The following is a 21,264-nucleotide window of genomic DNA, read 5'->3' as shown; positions in this document are numbered from 1 at the left end:
GGCTCCTGATCTCTCTACCATCTGACTTCCTGTGTTCCTGATGCCACATTCTGTTTGCTGCTTTTCTTGTACCAGAAATCCTAGTATCCACATTTCCTAGCCTATAAACATGACCTTTGTTCTCACAAGATGTCCTGCTGGGTGGTTTTGTTGTAGGTTTTCTTGACACTGAAATGTCCTATGAGCACATCTAGCTGGTGTTCACACTCAGCAGAAAGGGCCCGGCCTTCCCTCCATTGTGTATTTGTCTGAAAGGAAAGATACACTGAAGATTCCTCAAAAGCTAAGGCACACTTTTTCTCTGCCTGCTGTTGTTTGTGTAAAAGGAACTGAGAAGAGAGGAAAAAGGGAAGTGAGAGTTTGGGGCCCATATATGGGTTGTACCTCACAGAGTGAGAGTTAGGGCCACATTTATATGTGGAAGGGAGCTATCTTGGTTGATAAGTAGAAATTCTTGCCAGTGTGCCTGAGGGCTGGATCCTGTCAATAGCAAAGTGAACAGATGAAAGGTTACGTGTAGAGTCCTAGCACTGGCTTTTGGGGGCCATGAGCTTCTGTGAGGATCCATGATGTCAGTGTGAGCTGTCCCTTCTCCTACCCCTTCCTGTCGTTTTCCATCTTCCTTCCCTAGCAGGGTTAGGTGTACACAATCTATGGACAGCAAATACATGAGCAGCTCCAAGTCACAGTTGCCTCTCTTCATGCTGCTCCCGACCGCACACTCTTCTCCCAATCCTGCGTTGTTCCTGGAGACCCTGAACCCTGGGAAGAGCTGGATTTGACTTAAGACAGATAGCAGGGAGAGAGTCGGGGGTGGGTATTTTAACTGGACCAGTTGGAACTGCAGCCAAACCCCAGGGCTTAGATCTTCCCAGTGGCTCCTCCATCCAGGAGGCTGGGGACAGAATCATTGCTGTGACCTTGCTTCAGGTGGATCTGATGATAGATTTCTCTCCGTTTGATCTATTTTTCCTCATTACTATGCAGTGAGCCTAGCTGTGATGTAAATAAGTACTTTTCAGTTGTCATTGCTAGGGAATGTGCTTTTCCCAGATGGCTGTGCATTGTGGCTGCCATGTGCTAGAGGGTTTGTGCTCGTGCTCTCTGGTCTTGAGAGTGGCCCTTCTGCTCACATATAGCAATCACGAGGCCTTTGTGCAGAGCTTTGCTGGTGTTGTTTATCCCCCTCCCCACCTCTGAATGTTGTGGTCACTTATTTGGTGCCTAAGATCATTGTCAGGTCGGCAGGGTTACAGTCACCCTTCTTGGGCCCACCTGGGCTGTAGTGGGAGGTCTGGACCCATCTGTCTCCTGTAGGAGGCTGGAGGAAACTCTAAGTGCAGGCAAGGGAGCCTTTAGGGGCCAATGAGGATAGTGGAAGCTGCCCATGCCAGTGGTGTCTTAGTTACTTCTCTTTGGTTGCTGAGACAATATATTGACACCCAAAGTTAAAGGAGGAAAGGTTTATTTAGCTCACAGTTTGTAAAGGTTTCAGTCCATGATGGGCTGGCTCCAAGGCAGGGTGGCATGGCAGAGGGGCATTGCAGAGGAGAACCAGTTCATGGCAAGCAGATGACAGCAAAAGCAAGCAAGCAAGGGTCCTTAACAGCGTCTTTCTGCCCCTTTGATCCGGGCTACTCAGGGCACATCCTCAATCCTAGTGCCCTTAAGCCTAGCATTGCACTATGAATCAATTCTAGCATCACATACTGTAGATCCAGCCACCTCTGAAAAAGCCCCACTTATGACTGCCTGAGGCTTTGCGGGGGCATTTAAACACAATCCATAACAGGTGGGCTGAGGAGCAAGGCCAGCTCAAGATTCTCAGGAGACCCTGGGGTGAGACTGGAGAGCAAAGGGGTCACTGCAGGTGGAGAGTGGTTATTCTGCTGCTCTGCCGGGCCAGCCCTTGAAGTTTTTGTTTTCAACCTAAGGGTAGTCAGTATAGTTGATTTACAGACTAACTAGAGGTATCTTGGCCAGAGAGATAGTTGATCTCTTTAATCTGAGCATAATAATAGACACAGGGCCTTCACTGCTTTGTTTCCTCTTTCGTTTTTGTGGAATCATTGGATGAGAAGACTTTTAGCTTTGCCAGGCACAGTTGCACACACCATAATCCCGGCACTGAAATAGACTGAGGCAGAAGAATGGCAAGTTCAAATCCTGTTTTGACAATTTAGCAAGACCTTATCTCAAAAAATAAAAAAGATTGGGGATGTAAGTCAGTGAAAAGTCCTTCAATTTCCATTCCCAACACTACCTACTTCCTAAATTTACTGTAGCATTCAGGATTATCCAGAGATACAAAACACGGTGTCAGAAACACTGAAGAGAGTCTTTAGGTCATTGGTTAGTTTGAGACTATGGATGGCAATGATAATGTAAGGTGAACAGATAGATAGATTTGGATTTTCTAAAATGTTAACACCCCAGGGTTGAGGAGATGTGGGTGGGGGCACCCATCCAGGTGTATTCTCTGGCGTGTGTATTTTCATTTATCAGAAGTGACAGATTCCTTCATCCACAGGAAAGGAGAAATAAGAATCAGTGAAGCTCTTGGGTGCCCAGCTTGACTCAGGGTTGTTGGAGGCAAAACGAGCTCTTGAGACAATGGTTCTCCTTAGTGCTGAAGTCTCACTCATCCCTGGGAGTTGTACAAATGCTTGTCACAGTTCTCTTCTTCATCCTAAAATACCTACCTCATGGGAGGAAGGGAGGCCTGTGGTGTCTCTCTGCTCTGCGATTAGACAGAGCAGAGAGGCTGGGGGAGGGGACTGGAGGGAAAGAGCCTTCATCCTCACGGTGAGGTCCACTACGAAGAGGCCCTTTGTGGAAAGGCCAGGAAACAGTCTAATCCCTCGGCCATGGGGACCTTTTAAAATGGAATCTAACTGCAGTTCTACCCTTCATTAGAATCCAAATTTGCACTGACATCTTATGATAACTCCCTGCTTTTGGTTTTACTGGCTGTTATAATGACTCTTCTGTATGTTAGATGAAACAACTTTTTGGAAAAAGCATGGCTGTGATGAAACTGCAGAATAATGTCCACACTTAGAATAAGTAAGAAAAGCAAGAGTTTAAGTCTCAGCTCTACCACACACTGATGTGTGGCCTTGGAGAAGCTCCTTAGCCTCTTGGTTCTTTGGTTTCCTTCTCTGTGAAGGGTGGTATGTCTGGAGTTAGTGGTAACAAAATGATGTGAGAAGTAACTGAGATGATCCATGTAATAAAGCACTTAGCATAGTGTCTTAGACAGGAAGCAGTCAAGGATACCTCCCATTATTATATCTGAGACAGCTCAGAACAAGCTTTGGCTTCATCTTAGGCTGTGTAACTGTGAGCAAATAACTGAAACTCCCTCTCTGAACCTCAGCATTTTCAGATATAAAGTGGGGGTGTTAGTTCCACCTCCATGGAAAAGGTGTTGTGAGAGGTACACACGGCAGGGCTTGGGAAAGCTGTGGGTGCGATGCGAGCACTTTGAAGCAGAGATGCGATAGTTCACGTTTCATCGCACACTGCGTAAGGGCGTCCACACATGTGGATAAGGTTCATGGGCTGTTCACTTTCCCTTCTGCTGCTTTCTCTGATGTAGATGTTGTTACATGTCTTGAGGTCCTTCCAGTGGTCACATCAGTGGGTGGCCCAGGAGAGAAATCTCTATAAGTGCCTTAGGACTATGTGATATGGAGACAAGAGTGACACCAGAGGATTTTGCAGTGATTTAGGGTTGTCACCCAGCAGTGTGCCTACTCTGGGCATGCGAACCTCAGATTGCATGAACTTGAAGGAAATCTGACTGCTGAGCTGTTCATTTGCAGGCCCGTATTCTTATTGCTGAATAATGGATGACACTAGACCATGTCAGCGGTTCTCCAGGGAGTCCCTGGATGAAGTCAGAGATGATCTGGTGCAAATCTGCATCATCAATGTCCCTGTTCACTTGACAGCGCCTAAAATGAGGACCGAATGTCAAAGTTGATGAAGATGGGGAGACACTAGCTTATCTCTTAGGAACTTCAGGGCACACTTACCTTTAGTAGTTGATGATATATTTTTGAAAAAGTGAAATTTCACAGTGCTGTCTATGTGAGTGTAGTGTTCACCCCTGTTTAGTCTGTGCATTAGTGAGTGTGGGGGCCTCACTCACCTGAGCCTGCAGGTCTGCTGGTGTGCAATTGACCAGATTGCCTGGACTGCCCCTTCCTGAAGGCTCCTGATCTTTAAGGCTTCTTCTCAAGAAGAGGGGCCCTGGGTGGGCATTTCCTTTCTTTCTGCTCTTGGATTCAGGTTGTCTTTAGCGGAGATATTTTAATGATGTGGTAGAACATTTAAACATGTTGTCTTGAACATTTAGCTATTAGCTCTCAATGTTCTTTTCTGTTCTTTAGCTCTTCTTCCACAAGTAATCCATTTTTCCAATTAAAAATGCCTCTTTGCAAGCCATAATTTTGGGAGGGGGTTCACTTATGCCTTAATCAGGAAAAATGTCACATGTGAGCCTAGCCTTCTGTTTCTAAGCACAGTAAGATGCTTTGTGCTTCACCTGAATTGTACCGTGCTGGAGAGCTAAGCCATTAGGTTTGCTGCGAGTTCATGTGAACCCTCTTTCTGACACACAGAACACATTTTTTATGTGTCTTTGTTAAGATCTTTCATTAAATGTGAATTTGTTTATTTATGATTTGGGGCTATGGCAGGTTTTCTTTTTCATTGCTTCTCTAATTTGACTTGAAATAAATTGCTTTCTACAGTAAATGGTTGTAGTGTGTTTATTTTTTCCTTCCTGTTCCATAGCAGTTGCTAGTTGAAGTGGGAAATAGGATTCAGGGATAGAATAAGAATTAGGTTTTTAGAACTGCTGAGTGTCAAGTTGGCTACATAGCTAACTAGCCTGGGTGTAAAAGATGTTACAGAAATATAAAACTTAATCATATTATTTGAATAAATTCAGGCATGTTTTCCAAATTGCCATGTGCACATGCATGCATGTGTGCGTGCGTGCCTGTGTGTGTGTGTATGTGTGTCTAGATCTTCAGTTTATGGTCAGCAATAGAACAATTTTAATCGGTAGGATGTCTAAGGGCATTGACTCTTATGTCTGAACCTCCTGGGTTCAAATCTGGTACCCTGCCTCCAAGCTGTGTACCTTAGAGGCAAGATATTTAACCTTTTGTCTTCAACTGTTCAGCCTGGTAATAACAAAATACCATACACTTTATGGCTTAAGCAATGTACATTTATTTCTCACAGTTCTGGAGGCTGGAAACTCCAAGGCCAAGGTACTAGCAAGTTTCGCGTCTCATGGAGGCTTGCTTCCTGGAGGTTTGCTCCCTCCTCACTATGACCACACGTGGTAGGGAGAAACATCACTTCTCTCCATCATCTTCATATAAAAGCACTAATCCCACTCACGGGAGCTCCACTATCACAACCTAATTGCCTCTCAAAGACCCCACTTCCCGATTGTGTTGGGTATTAGGGCTTTAATTTGAATTTTAGGAGATATAAACACTCAGTCCATAGCATTTTGTATTTGCTTCACTGTAAAACAAAGATTAAAATGGTTTGGACCCATTTTAAGGGTTGCTAGGAGACAGTACATGTAAATGAGGTAATATATGTAAGGGACACAGGGTAATGCCCATTGCCAAGGAAGCACAATGTGTTATAGAAATTCATATGTGTTCACTTAAAGTATAAATATCCTGCTGGTTTGTAGATTTTTATCTTTCAAGAGTACCTTGGTACATTAGATTTTTCACATTTGAAAGGGTATGACATTTTTTCTAAATGAGTTACCTTGGACTATTAGCACAGGTCTTATTGATGTTAGTTCAGCAAGATTCAAATTTTACCTGAATTTTCTGTAGCACAGTCAGCCCTAAAATTATAAGAAGGAAATGAGTTGGTAAAAATGGGTTTATAAATTTATCTGTTTACAGAAAAGAGATAAAGTTTTAAAAATGTATTTTGTGTTAGGAGTTCAGGGAAATTCCATGTTCAGGAAAGTGCTTACAAATGTCAGAGTTTGTAGAGGGTTATAATAAATCCCCTGCTTACCTCTGAGTATAGGCTGTATCTCAGCTACCAAACTGGAAATTTCTTAAAATGAGAAGTGGTTTCAATCATTTACTACATCTAAGAACTGCAGAGACTTGCTAGGATACAATGATTACTTCTTGACAGTTTACTCATTTCTCCAGTTTTGAGTTATTCTTTTCTTTTGGCTTTTGAAGAAGGATTAGTTAAAAACCTGGAGAGCTAAATATGTCAGGTCAAATGTCATTTCCTCCCTTCACATAGATGAAGTCCTATGTTAATATGAGGACTCTGGAATAAATCATTTACAGGTGTGGTCACACGTCCGTGTGCACCTGCTGCACAGGCATCCCAAGCAGGGTATGATGGGGACACGGGTGGCTCCGCGTTTGACTGGTCGTGGGCTTTGAGCTAATGGCTCCTATATGGGGAGTATGGGGGTGGTCATCTCTATCACTGCCACCTCCTCTTGCTCCAGCCATCTCCTGGGAAATATGGATGTCAATCTGTTTATCTTTTCTCCCATCCTACCCCTTCAAGGTGACATGGCATGTTTTGCCATTACTTACATTGTATAGACAGCATATTTCAAGCATATTTGAACTTCTGTGTACCGGAGATGTGTATAAGTGACCTCTGTTTTTCCCCGTGGGACCTCATCACTGGTTTTGGCTTTTTTCTCTGCTTGAATGAAAGGTCCCTTGAGCAGCTGCTGCATCCACTTGTTTTCTATGGTATCCCAGAGCAACAGTCCCCAACCTTTTTGGCACCAAGGACTGGTTTATGGAAGACAAGTTTTCCACACATCTGGGGTTAGGGGGAGTAGTTTCAGAGTAATTCAAAGGAATGAGAACCTATATCCCTCACATACTGCATAGTGCACAGTAGGGCTCATACTCCTATGAGAATCTACTGCCACCCCTACCTGACAGGAGGTGGCATTCAAGTCATAATGTAAGCTATGAGGAGTGGCTACAAATACAGGTAAAGCTTCACGCATTCACCTCCCTGGATCCCTGGTGCACGGCCTGGTTCCTAACAGGGCGTGGACTGGCACCAGCCTGTAGCTCAGGGGTTGGGGATCCCTATTCTAGAGCATAGGACAGTACGTTACATGTAATCAGAACCCCCCACAAGTTCCTGAATGTGTTCATTTGTGTCCTTGAGCAAACCAAAGCTGGTCACACATAGGTAGCTACATAGTCTGGCTGAGGTATGCTTGAACATGAAGGTATGAACTTCATTCATCTGCTGGGGGTAGCATTGTCTAATTCTTCCTTCATTCCCCTCTTGCCCAGGACCTCTTCTTGGCTTAACATATGACATATCCCATCTGTTGCTGGCTCTTGGCTATCACATTCTCTAAAAGGTCTGTTTAGTCCGTGTTCTGTTGTTATTATAAAAAACACCTGAGGCTGGGTACTTATAAAGAAAAGAGGTTTACCTAGCTCATAGTTTTGGAGGCTGCAAGTCTGAGATTGTGTGGCCCCATCTGTTCAGCTGCTGGTGAGAGTCTCATGGTAGTGAATGGCATCATGATGGTGGGAGCTCCTGTGGGAGAGGGGAGAGGGCAGACGGTGGAACAGGAAGCTAGGGAGAGATGCATGGATCAAACTCAGTCTCTTCTAACAACTTATTCTTATGGAAACCAACCAGTGCCTCATGAAAACTGTGCCCATCCTTTCTAGGCAGTGACCCCATGGCCTTACTGAGTGCACCTAGTCCTTCTCTGCGTTGTCATAACAAGGATCATGCTTCTAACACAAGAAACTCGGAGGGACACACTGGAACCACATCCAAGCCACAGCAATGCCTTATCCTCATGGTCTTTTGCTTCCAGATTATTACAGTATTACCCATACCTAATTTTTGCTATTTTCACTTCCTGCTTTTTCATCTCAGATGGTTTTCTTTGGGTGAGTTAAATGATTCAACTTTTTTCTGTATCCCTTTCCTTATATATAAAATGGCAGCAGTGATGTTGTCTGTGTCACAGAGCAGTGTGAGGACAAAAGGGGTTAAGTGCGGGAGAAGCTCTTAGGAAAGTGCCTAGCAACAGTCAGCTTGGAACATGAGTCCTGTCTCCTGAATGTCCTGTCTGCACACAGAGTTATTCCTACTGAGTCTCCTGCCATCTGTCCTTTACTCTCTGCCCTTGCCAACTACCTGTGTTTCTAACTACTCAGCCTGTCACAGGAACCATCCACACATGGGCTACAAACACAACCCCTACCTGCATCTCTGGCTCTTCACCCAATGCCTGAGTGATAATCAGCACCAGTACTTGTTGACTGCAAGATTCTAGGGTTTTTTGCATCTCCCCACTGCTGCTGTGGGGCTCAGGGTTATAACTGCAAGAGCTATAATTGCATAATAGTTCTATAGCCTTTTTGTCTGTAAAAGGAGCCTAACGATCATTTGTAATCCTAACAACCAGTGCCAAATCAGCTCAGTGTCTCTGTCAGGATAGACCAGGGTATGTTAAGAGTCAGGAGTGACTGCAAAGTTCAGTAGCTTAAAACAGACAAGATATTTCTCCCTCATGTTGTATAGCTAGTGTTGGCTGATATAAGGGTTCTGCCTTCAAATTGTCACTCAGGAACTCAGGCTGGTAAAGCTCTATTTAGAAATACACATGCATTCGTAGTTTCAACATAAAGAACAAACAAAGAGAGGCTCTCTAAAGAAGCAATGAATGTATTCCAAAATGTGCAGAGAACTTGCACATCTGGGCTATGTGTGCTATGATGGCCACAGACATACCTGAGGAGGCAAAGGATGACAAAGTTTTTAAAGATACAATCAGGAAGGTTATATAAGTTGTTTTAAAACAGTTATCCTGGGCCTTACAGATCACTGCCAAGGGCAGCATTCAGTCCAAGGTTGAGTAGACACCTACTGTGCAGGCATTCTTGTAGAGCTGGCCTTGGAGCAAGGTTGTGGTTTAGTGGACTCTCTCATAGAAGTTCCTGTTACATGGAAAATCGTGCATGGGGACCTTCCTGTCAAGGCCTCCTGGCTCTGTTTTATTAGGGTTTTTTACATGAGTGGCTCCAGTTTTATTATGACACATTTCACAGTATTAGGGCCAGGCCTATGTGAAGCACCTATCAGCTCTTAAAAGCTTCCAGCAGGAAGTGCACACGCTACTTCTGCCTCAGAGTTCATTGGTCAAAACAAGTCATACAACAGTGCCTAGCTTCAGAGGGCCAGCAAAGTGTCAGCCAGCCCTGTGTCAGGAAGGAGGCCACCAGGGTATTTTGTATAGCCCCAGTGGCTACTGTGACCAGGGAGGAATTTTGCAAGTGCTGCCTCATTAATGGCACTCCTCCAAAGTATTGTTCTCGCCATGTTTCCAACCTCATTTTAAGCAATTATTTTATTTGGTCAGTAGGTACAAAAACATTAATCCCAGGAAGATTAACAAATGGGGCTTTCTGTCTGTGAACATCTTCAAAAGCCCTCAGGAGTAGTTTTCCCATGCACTTTGAAGGATCTAATTCTGCTCTCTGAAGAGCAAATATCCCATGTAATCCAGAGCTGGGCCTCCAAAGGGAATGTCTTATAAGAAGTCTCTTAGTTAATTATTTTACTGGGCTTTGGCTGAGGTCCACTAAGTGAGGTGATGCTGTAAAAGTTGATGGGGTCAGACCATGAGACCTTGAGGGCTTTGTGAATTTTTTGTTTTTTCTATAATTAGGGGTTGAACCCAGAGCCTTATGTATGGTAGGCAAGCACGATACTACTAAGCTACATCCCCAGCCTTTTTATTTTATTTTGAAACAGGATCTTGCTAAATTGCCCAGGCTGGCCTTGAACATGTTACGCTCCTCCCTCAGCCTCTGAGTAGCCAGGATTACACACATACATGGGAGTCAGAATTGTAAATTCAGTGACAAGCCGTTGATGCAGGGGAGTGAGGTGGTTTGAATTTTTTAAAGTCATACTTATTTGTCATACTTGTTTTTATTTTTTAAATGCTTTACCTCTTGGTATGATTTATATTTCCATAGCAAATTGCTTCTTTTTGCGATATTTGCATTAAATCTGAAGATATATTTTATACCAAATAACCACTTCACATGTAAAACTGATTCTTTTCAATCCTTTTCACTTGCCCAGAAAGTTCAGCAATATAAAAAACCAAAGTGGAGTGTTATCCTCTAACCTAGTTTCAGTAGCTGGTAAGAAAGATCTGTTTATTAGCAGGGTTTCTTATTTCATTAGATGATTGCTACAATTTGTTGCTTTGTCAACGCTGAACTGTGCTTATGCACTTAAGGTAGTGAGGGTTTCTAATGTAAAACAGATTAACCTACGTGTGATTTTGTTGGTTTTATGGTGAGATAATCTGTTTATTTGAATTTTTCTTTGGGTAAAAGCTTAATTAAGTGGGCAAATGTTTATACTGCACTTTCTAAAACCATAAATTTTGGGGCTGGGGATTTAGCTCAGCGGCAAAAGCGCCTGCCTGGCAAGCGCAAGGTCGTGAGTTCGGTTCCCGGTACCGGAGAAAAACCAAAAAAAAAAAAAAAAACCATAAATTTTGTCCTTAAGTGGTCGAAGGCAGATTCAAATTAAAAAAAAAAGCAAAAACCTGCTGCCACGTGGAGAATGGCAAGAATAAGCGTTTGGGAAGGTCAGGGAAGAGCAAGGAGGCCTTGCAGGAGACCGGAAGGGATTGTGGGGCCTGGGCCAGGCCTGGCCACCCTGCTGGGGAGAAGCAGATGCCTCTAGGGGCGCCACGGTGGACATAGGATCGGGACACATGCTGGAGGGCAGGTCCTCCTGAGAAATGAGAAGGAAAATCAGAGTGGTTGTTATGGGAGTAGGGCAGACAGAGTTACCTCCTTATGGTTCAATCAACTTTTGTTCATTCGCTACATTCCCCTTTCTTTGTTTGTTTTTTCTGCATATCACCAGTGTCCATCCTTGATGGTCTGTGCAATCCCTTTGCCTCAAAACTCAGGGATACCTAGAAACCTTGGACACTGTTCTCATGCCCAGCCCTCAGCTCCCCCCTATGCGTTTTCTGATAATTTCTTTCTGTTAACACAGTGCCGCCTCAGACAGAAGTCATAGTGCAATAGAGTAGATTTCAGCGTTCTTTGATGACTGATTTCCATGCTTGTCCCATTTCTCATGACCACTGTTATTGGATTTGAGGGAGGCTCTGGCTGAGGATGAGGAAGATGAGGAAGATGAGGAAGATGCCTGTGTGTCCTGGGTTGCATTTGGAAAACATTCCAGGCTCTTCATGGATGGCTGGGGAAATACTCATCTCGTGTGCAGTATGTACTCAGGCCTTCTCTCATTTGGAGAGATTTCTAGTGATGACCACATTTATTATTTTGAGTGATTATGTAGCTTTTCCTCCAGTAGGAACATTTTTTTGTTCCTCATATTCTAAGACCTTGGAAACCTTTCTTCACACAGACTTTTTTTATCCAGAACACCTCTCAGTGAAGTTTAGAAGCTGCAGATACCTTGACGCCAGCTGCCACCTCTGAGAATCCTCACTGGGGTAGTTCTAGACAGAAGCTGGCAGAAACTCCCTCCTTCTGTTGATGTTTCTGGTTTTACTGGGGATTGAACCTAGGGAATGCTGAGTTACAACCTGCCCTTTTTATATTTTTTAAATTTTGAAATGTGGTCTTTATAAATTGCCCAGGCTGAACTTCAACTTAAATCCTCATTCCTTAGCCTACCAAGAAGCTGGGATTACAAATGTATGCCATCATGCCTGGATCCTTCTGAATTGAGTCAGTTGAGTCACACAGATCTGTTCTGGGTTGTAACCACCCCCAGAGGACACCTCCAGGAATCTACAGGAGAGGAGGCCAGGACACTCAGTGGTCAGCAGGGCCCCTAGTCTCTGAGCATGGCCTTGACTCTACTTATAGGTGAAAAGTGATGGTTTTGATTACCTACCCCTACACACACATATACACACTCAGTTCCCTTACCCAGGGCAAATCCTGTTGCCTCTCTAAGTCTTTCCTCCCGGGTAACAGTAGTATCCACCACTAGAGCTGATGTAAAGTGTAATTAACTCCTGACCCTAAAGTCATCAGCATAGTGCTTGCTGCCAAGATGCTGGTAAATCATAGCTGTTATTATCTTGAAAACAAAGAACTGTCTTCCTTACTTTTGTACTTTGTGACAAGACCTAAGACAGTGTGGTGTGGTTGTCTTTCTCACATTTCTTAAAGAAAATAAACTCTAAGGCACTTAGATTTATGGTTCAGGCATTTGCCTTTTATTGTTTAATCAATGAACATGATAGTTGCAAAGGCTTCACTGAGCCTTAGAGGATATAAGTCAGTCTTTGCTGAGTTCGGGACAGAGACCAGAAACTGAAAAACTACCTAATAAAACATATTTTGAGCTCTAAACAAAACATTACCCAGGTGTGCTTAGGAATTTGAATCAAGACTCATTTTCCCTCTGGTTTGTCCAGTGGTCATGTCCTCAGCCTCAGAACGGTAAACGCTGTGTAGCCCCATGGGTCAGGCCTAGAGCATGTGGCTTAGTCCTTGGCAGAGCTTTCTGGGCAGGTATGATTGTATATCCCCATCTCACAGATGAGGAAATTGAGGTGTAGAGAAGTTAGATCACACAACTAGTAAATGGAAGAACTGGGACCAAAGTCCTGGTCTGTTTGCTTCTAAATTCCATTGACTATGCAAGAAGGAAATGGCTTTAGGCAGCGGTGGGTCTTCAAACTAGAATTTAAGGTATAGATAGGGAGGAAGGAGCACTCAGGTGTGGCTGAGCAGGTGCACAGAGATGCCCAGGTATGTGGAGACTGGTACTTTCAGAGTCACTGTGGGAAGTGAGCACCTTGGATTTGTTGGTTCGTATGTCTTCTATTCCTGAAGTGCACTGCCTCCTTAGAAGGGTGCCACTCAAGGTTCTCCCTCAGGTCCTCACAAAGCATAGAAATTCCCTACTTGAGATTGGATTGGCTACAGATTTAGGCTGACCCATTCTGCCTTTTCCCATCCATTTTGTGGACTTGACTTAGGTACTGGCAGTTCTGTGTAGTTATTTCATCCTCCATAAATTCCAGCCCAGATTGTTTGTAATGTATCTGAGCATGATAGAGTGTGATGTAAGCACAGTAGCATGCTTGGTTGGCCTTCCAGTGGGAGGGAGCTTGACCCTGGGATGTTCTAAGTGATGAATTTTCTTTTTCTAGTTTTCATCTTCTTAGTCTCTTGTTTAACTACACAGCAAACATCATATCTCTAGGTCACCTCTGACAGAGGTGGGCTGGGCTTTGATTCATAGAGAGCAGGAAGGTTAGGGCTTAGCAAGTCCAGTGTTTCCCAAAGCTGATGGTTATGATACTCGTTAGGGGAGCTGTAAAAGTCATGCAGGCATATTTAATGAGCATCTCCAGAAAAAGAGCCCCCAAAATTAATATTTTAAAAAGAAAAAAAAGGAAGAGATAGAGGAAGGTGGGAAAACCCCAGATGCTATACCAGGCAGAAGGTGAAAAGAGTGCATTTGCCTTGCTAGAGTTGGGATGTGTGGCTGTCGGTACTAAAGTTGAAATTTTCAAAAGAGTTTTCAGGAGGGTGTGAGAGGTTAGGAAGAAGAAGGAGTGAAGTGGAACAAAAGGTAGCACAAGAAAAGACCAGTTGGCTTTGATGCTGTAGATGGTAAGTAGGGAAGATGGCAAGTAATGTGCACGTCTGGAGGAGCACAGCCGTCTATCAGCCTTTGCTGTGTCACTCACATCTGCACTGTCCTTGCAAGGCAGTCCCTTCTGACTTTGGTCTGTTCCCATAGCAGCTCGCGCCTCATTTCCTTCTCCTGCCATTTTTCCGATTGGCTCCAGAGCCCAGGGTCCTGAGCAGCCGTGCTGAATGCATAATATGGGCACGGTTTTGTTTTTCCATCTCCTTTTTCTCAAAATCCATTCTCTATATCTGTTACCTTCCCATTAGTCCAAGAAATGGTTACTCAAGTAATTCAAAACCTTTATGGAGATTTGAACACAGTTTGAGCCAAGAATCATCTTTGAATAGCAAACTCCTGCGTGTTTTATTTCTGGAGAATGATGATATCATGAGCAGGATTTTAATAGTGTGTGTAATTTAGTGAAGTAAACCTAATTATGTGCTGCCACAATTTGTATGTCAATTATAAATTGTTCTTTGCCATTAATTAAAGGAAAGATTCTTTGTGTACCGACCAGCAATTTATTATCCTAGGATGTTTTGTTACTTTAAAATGATGAAACAGTGTTTTGTTTAGACTCTTACATTTTATTAAAGCATCTTGGCTTCCTGCTATTCTTGCCTCATCTTGTCTATAGTACAAGCAGTTTTATCTTTTCTTAATCTGATAAAAATGCCTCCATTAGCCTACTGTAAAATGTAGAGGCCTCTGGTAATTTGTTGTAGTTGAAGACCCTGGTTTTTTTTTTTTTTTTTTTAGTGGAACTGCTTGATGGTAAATGTTTACTATTTTTCAGTACCTCAAAAGGGAAGGGAACGTCTGCTTCCTTAGTATATACATGTTGAATGTACTTATTGATGTTTGTTTAAAGGTGAGACTGAGCCTGCTCATAAACACAGCAACTGATCCATAAGGCTATTTTGCAGTGAATCAGGTGAATCAATATATGAAGAGAAATTATATATATAGAACATACTGTATATCCACTTTCCCTTTGTGCCTTTTACTTACATACCTAGAGTACTAGTTATAACCTTTGTATGTAAAATACATGACCATCTTGTCTCCATTTCCAGGTCAGTTTCTACAGGAAGTGTGCATGTCATTTTATAAGTTACTCTTATTCTTAATTTGAACAGTCTAAAAATGTGTTTAATGATAATTTTTAGACCTACGCATCTTATTTGGGAGAGAGCTTCCAATTTATCCACTCAGTACAAACGTTGCACTGTGTGTTTATATATGGGTGTTGGCTACCAAGCTATGTGTGAGGATTTCAAAAATAAATGAAACACAGTCCCTGCTCTCAAGGAACTCTTAGTTTGCCAGTGGTGGCGACTCATGTACATCTTGGTGTTTTCTGTCGTTTTTAGTTTTATTGTGGAAGGCTGTATGTAAAATTTACCATTTGAGCCATTTTAAGTGTCCAGTGCAGTGATACAGAGTGCAGTCACACTGTGCAAACATCCCTACCATCCGTCTCCAGAGCTTTCTCATTTTCCCAAGCTGGAATATTGGGCCCATTTATGATGGGTTTCAACAAACAAATGATCATAGAGCTGTGGGGGCCAGAGGGCTGGAAACTTCTGGTGCTGATGCAGTGCTGGGTCATAGTCATCAGCAGTGGTCATCCTGAATGGCCTTCACCCTGTCTCCTGATGTACTTGGGACACCAAGGATAAAAGACTCAGGGTTTTTCAGTGTGGCCACTGTCTGGGTGGAAGAAGGTATCTCAGCGAATAGAGGACCAGGATGTTCCTCTCCTGTGCAGAGAGGCTGAAGGCTGATCCTAACTCACCCCCTGCCCCTTCGTACATAGGAGCCCTGTTCTCTGGAAGGAAAGCTTCACAATATACTACTGTTTTGCCTGTTCAACTGCGAGCTGGGCTGCCTGGAACAGCCTAGAAGCTAGTGAGGATTTATGATCATCAGGGGCAACTGGGCACCCATAAATCTTGAGCCCTGCTTACCTTTGTAACAACTGAGCAAGCTTGTGCAAAGAGCTACTGGGACTCAAAGTAAATCATTCAGTCAGTCACTGCACCGATAATTATGGAGTGCTCCCTAGGCGTGAGACGTTCTGTTTCCCCTTTCGTTTATGTCAATATTTAGCAGGAATAGGAGCAAGGCATCAGGTTCTTGAATCTAATGTTTGTTCCAAGAATATTTTCTTTCTTTTCAATCTGCAAAGTTGTGTTGAGTTTGTCAACCTTCATCTAAAATGCTCCCTGAGTAGAGAAAATAAATAAATCTTTAGAGAAAAATTTCACTATTTAATACCTCTTTCTGGGGGAAAAACAAACAAACATCGATCAGTATAAAGAATTTCCCCCCTAGGTTTTGCTACCATTTTTTTCCTTTGTAGATCAATATGTAGATCAATCAATTTATTTGGTAAAGTATGGCATCTCTCTCTCTCTTTCCATCTGCCCTTACTCTAATGAGAGTGTCTGATTCAGTAGTGAAAGAACAGATTTGGGGAGATAACAAGTTGCTGGCTGGTAGTTGAAATTTACTTTGTGTCAGAGGCACACAAACAAAATTGGGGTTTTAAAAATTATTGGAATGTGATTATGATTACAGCAGTTTGCCTAGAGTGTAAGTGACAAAGCTTAAAGGTGCAACTCTGTTCCAGTCAGAGTTGTCGGCACTTGTGGGAGAAAGGCAGACACTTCCCAGAGGTTAGGAAGGGTCTGATACTCCCGCTTTCCCCATGGACATCTTCCACCCGACACAGACTAAGACATGAACTTCTGCCACTGGCCTCCTCGCTTCAGGTGCCTGATGAGTAACCTTGGGAGATGACTTGAGTCTCAGCTGAAGGCAGTAGAAGGTGACAGGACTATCTCTTGGCTGTCTTTGCCTTGCTTTGGCCTCACAGAGAAGGAGGATGGGGCATCTTTGTAGGAGAGGAAAAAGCTAGGAGAGGAGCCTGTGTAAGGCTCTCCGCTCTGTCCCAGTGAATTTAGCCTGCACCTGTGGCTCCAATGCCTACCACCAGACTGCCTTTGTAGTTACATTTGTCTGTAAAGGGAGTTAAACCCTGGGCCTCTCACCCACAGTGGTGCTCCCAAAACATGGCCCCAGAACACCAGCTCCAAGGGACCTTCCCTTGCATAGAGAGATAATAAGTGTTTGAATTGAATTGAATTTTTATTCCGTGCCTGCCTGCTGTCTATAAGGTTAGGGAAAAGAGAGCAGGTGGCCTAAAAGTGAGGTTGGCAAATTGCTGATTTCCAGACTGTCACAGGATCCCTGGTAATGGGCATCTGGGTCGTTGAAACAGAGGGAGAAAAGGATGCTCCTGTTTTCCTTGTGGAGGCAGGCTGGTATGACACCTTTCCCCTGTCTGCCAAGGTCTAGGAGAAGGATGAGGATGAGCAGGAGGAGGAAGAGGAGGAGGAGGATGAAGAGGAGGAGGTCAGGGGCGGGTACCTGGCTTTGTGTGCACCTGCTCTGGCCAGGGATTGCAAGGTTGTCAGGTGCTCCCTCCCAGGGAGAGGAGGGCATCTGCGGAGGGAGGTGTGAATGCTCCTTTATCCCAGCCAGAACAGCCTCTTCCCGACAGTGCACTGATCTCGCCTCCCCGTGTCCACCTGAGCACAAAAGCCATGGAAGATGGTTTTCTTGAGTCATTTTCCGAATGGAGGTGCCAGCAAGGCCTGAGAAACACGAAGGGGGCCTAAGCAAGGCCATCTGTTCTCCAAGGGTCTCAGGAGAAGCCTGTGGCAGAGTGACGTGCCCTTGGTTAAATCTAGGCAGCCCCTCTGGCCCTCACCGCGAGCTTGGCTTCCATGACAAGGCGCAGCGCTTGCTCATGTAGCAGCCATCTGCCTCTCTCCTCATCACTTGCTTACAGATTGCCTTTGCCCTCTGTCCCCAAGGGGAGTCATGAGTACTGTGTCTTGCTGCTTTTTGAAGCCTCAGCACCTAGCCTGGTGCCCAACCTGCTTGGGAAGCCAGTAAGCGCAGCATGCATGAGTTTTTTCTCCAAAAGGGGCGTGGAAATCAGTGACCACTTGGGAAGAGTGGCTTTTGCATTTTATTTATTGTTACCATCTTCTGTGAAATGGCTTCTGTTATTTGAAAGAAACAAAACCTCTGGAACAATGGTTCTCAAATGTGGCTGCTCATGGTGGCACATTCTCAGCTCCTTGCTTGGGCATTAGAGTTCATTTGCTTTGGGAGGGTGTTGTGGGTTGATAACTGGTGGTCATCTTGTAACACCCAGCTAAACTGAACCAGCAAGATGCTGGGTGTGGAGGGCCCACTTGAGGATTGTTGCCAGCAACATAAAAAGGAGAACTGGAGGGGAAGAGATGGTGCTGTTGGTTCTCCTGGAGGAACTTGTCATGCTGGCTTTCCTGATACAAACTCAGCTGTTCTCATCATTGGAGGAGCTCAGGACCTTGCTGTTGTTGAGGGTGGCTGTGTTATTTCTCAGGAGAGCTCTGGTCCTTAGGTTGAGCTTTACTTTCTGGCTCCAATGCAGATCCCTCAGCCTACTGGCACAGATCTTTCATCTCGCTGACACAGACTTTCTAGCTTTCACCACTGACCTTTGGGCTTTCCCAACATGGATCCATTAAGCAGACTTGTATGAGACATTGTTGTGGGCTTTAGGCCTCCAGTTGGACTCATGGGGGGCATTGCCATGGGATCCAGGCCTTCAGCTGGATTCTTTGGGTTTCTAGTGTGTGAACAGATTTCCTGCCCTTTTTTGTATTTGACTCTTTGAGTGACTATTATAAAATAATCCTATAAATTATGTGTCCTGTATTAAGTTGTTTCCCTTGTAAACCCTGATGATAACAGAGGGGTTCCCAGAAATCTGTATTTTTAAGAGTTCACTGGGGATTCTGTGGCAGGTACGCCTCATGACTTGAACAAGAACACTTCCAGCTTTCAGCTGAGGTATTGTGATTTGAACTTAGGGCATTGAAATTTGATGGCTAGGGTGATATTATTAGGTTGTCTTAGTTATCTTGTTGCTGAGACACGAGGCCCAACACCCACAAGATAAAGGAGAAAAGGTTTATTTCAGCTCACAGTTGGTAGAGGTTTCAGTCCATAGTTGGGGGGCACCAAGGGTGGGATGGCCGAGGGACATTGTGAGAGGAGAAACAGTTCTTGGCATTGCAGGCAGAAAGCAGGAAGGAGCAACAGCAGCACATGAAGTCAGCTTACCTTTTCCTTTTATCCCTTCCAGGCTAAAAGCCTTTTGGATGGTGCCCCCCACACCCAGGGTGGGCCTTCCTATTATCCACACCCGGAACTGTGCTACACCAATCAGTGGACTCGTTTAGCACCATACACAATTTATCCCAGTGTCACATCTTTAATTTAGCATCATACACTCATAATCCAGCTACTTCCAAAACCCGCACCTCATATGAGTGCCTGAGGCTTTTGGGAACATCTAGATACTAAACCCCAACAGGTGGTACAGTCCTTAAATCCCATCTACTCTGGAGGCCAAGGCAGAAAGATTACAGGTTTGAGGCCAGCCCAGGTAATGTAGCAAGACCTTACCTCTAAAATAAAAAAATAAAAAGTACTGTGGATATAGCTCAGTAGGAAGCTCTGGGTTTGTTGCCCAGTACTACAAACAAACAAACAAAAAAAGAGGTGGATCTTTCAGAGGTTGTTTGGCCACAAGGGCTTCTTCCTTATGAATGAGATTAAGGCCTTTTTAATAGAGGATTCGCGGAGTGTGCAGTGTTTCAACTCATTCCCGTGTCCTGTCGCCATGGAAGGAGACAGTGTTCCTCCTTCAAGAATACTCAGCCACTGGGTGCCATCTTGGAAATGAGCATGCCTCTAGCCAGACACTGAACCCGCACCTCAGGTGCCAGAGCCATTATCACTTGCCTCTGTGGAGAAGTTGCCCCTCTTCCCTCCCTGCAATCTTGAATTGAGCCTTTGTATAACCAAATCCACAGACAAGGCAGAACTGCAGGCCCAGCTTGCAAGGTGGAGCACTCCTTTCCTGCTGCGTAGTAGCGGGAGTGGAGCTAGTGGAGACAGACACTGTGACTGGCCTCTTGGATCCCTGGTTTTGTCAGCCCCTGGATCCCTGTTGTTTGGACGGTCCCACCCCGTGACAGGTCTAGAGCAGAGCAGTACCCAAGGCAGCCATCACTGCCATATTTATGACAGGCCAGGCCCAGGCCTCCACCTGGGGGCTCACATGTCTTCCAGAAATGGTCCACCACTCCCAATTTGCCCTCTCCCCAGGTCTTAACTGATACCCTGAGTCCATGTACGTCTCTCTTTCGGGGAGTTGTGGACCCTCGAGTGTCTCAACACTGTTGTCCTCTAAGCCTCCATGCAGGTCCTTACATTCCAGATAGCTCTGGGTGTCTTGGCCACGTCTCACATGTTGGGTACCTGGAGCCACAGGCCTCCTAGGCTGCCCACCTGTGCTACTGAAAGGGCTCTGGCATTCTCCCCTCTGCTCCCAGGCGGCCGATTGGAAAGGAGAGAAACATTTTGCCCGGTATCGCTGCATTCTGAGAGGCTAAGACCATGCATATTATTAGCCAAAGTCCAGAGTGTGCACTTAGGCTTATTCTTTCTTGCACATTCTATGAGATTTTTATGTGTGCAATTATTCTCTAATTGGGTTTTGACAAATGTGTGATGACAAATATCCACCCTTGTGAGATTATCCAGAATAAACACCCGGCACTCTGTTTGTCATCCCTCCCTCCCTCCCTCCCAGCCCCTGGCAACCGTGGCACTGAACGCTGTGGAGTTGGAAGCATACAGTATGATGGAGGATTTCCAGAGCAGCTTCTTTCACATACTGTACTCATGCATGTAAGGATCTTCCATGCCTTTCTGTATTTTGATAGCTCATTTCCACAATTGTCTTTGAAACTGGTGAGTACAGAGTTCCCGCTTCCCACTGGGAGCTCCTGGAGGGGATTTTATTTCCTTTCAGGCTCCTCCAAGTGGCTTTTCCGCATAATCTTCTCAGCATTGCTTTCTGTACACCTGCCAACCCAAGCACATTTGGCCGTAGCTGGTTTAGGAGCCTTCCCAACAACACAGGAGGTGGGAAATGTTTGGATTTAGTGTTCTGTGTTAGGAAATCCAATACCACGGGGGCCTTGGATTGTCCTCAGAGAGGCTCAGTCATGAGCGGTGTGCTTAATGGTGTGACAGTGGAGGGAACCATCTTCCTCAGAGAGGTGGACTGTAACAGGCTTCTACCCTTTGTGTTTGTGCCACCCTATGGTCATCTGAATGTTCCCAGCCAAAGGGAATTCTGCTTGGCCCTCCTACAGAGTTCCCCTAAAAAGGTGATTCATGATTTTTTTTTCAGCTCCAGCCTGATTCCTGAATTCCTGGGAAGTAGGACAGAACCAAATGTGACTTTTTAGGGACAAACTCGGCTGGTACTATCTTGTTCTTTTCTTGGGTGACATCCTCTCTGTTTTGGAAGAGTCCTTTATTTTTCCCAATATTCTTATCCACTGCCTGGGGTCAATGTCAGTATGCGGTTATTGACATACTGCCTTG

At 44.6% G+C, this 21,264-nt stretch overlaps 1 protein-coding gene across 11 annotated transcripts in view; it reads left to right on the top strand.

Moving 5' to 3' along the window:
• Positions 1–21,264, top strand: part of Ppp1r14c (protein phosphatase 1, regulatory (inhibitor) subunit 14C) — a 96,141-nt gene that overhangs the window by 40,458 nt on the left and 34,419 nt on the right. The window contains exon 1 of one of the 11 annotated variants that reach the window (XM_013517322.1): positions 7,785–7,964. The exons of 8 other annotated variants lie outside the window; for them this stretch is intronic. In XM_013517322.1, the coding sequence (XP_013372776.1) occupies positions 7,800–7,964 (165 nt within the window). In that variant the 5' untranslated portion in view covers positions 7,785–7,799. Of the gene's footprint in view, positions 1–7,784; positions 7,965–20,540; positions 20,623–21,264 lie in introns of those variants that run through there. 2 more of the 11 variants (XR_001235193.1, XM_013517323.1) reach the window with 2 other exon arrangements.

Source organism: Chinchilla lanigera, unplaced genomic scaffold, assembly GCF_000276665.1.
Source record: "Chinchilla lanigera isolate Chin_1 unplaced genomic scaffold, ChiLan1.0 scaffold00038, whole genome shotgun sequence".
Classification (NCBI taxonomy): domain Eukaryota; kingdom Metazoa; phylum Chordata; class Mammalia; order Rodentia; family Chinchillidae; genus Chinchilla; species Chinchilla lanigera.
This window is presented reverse-complemented; position numbering and strand designations above follow the sequence as displayed.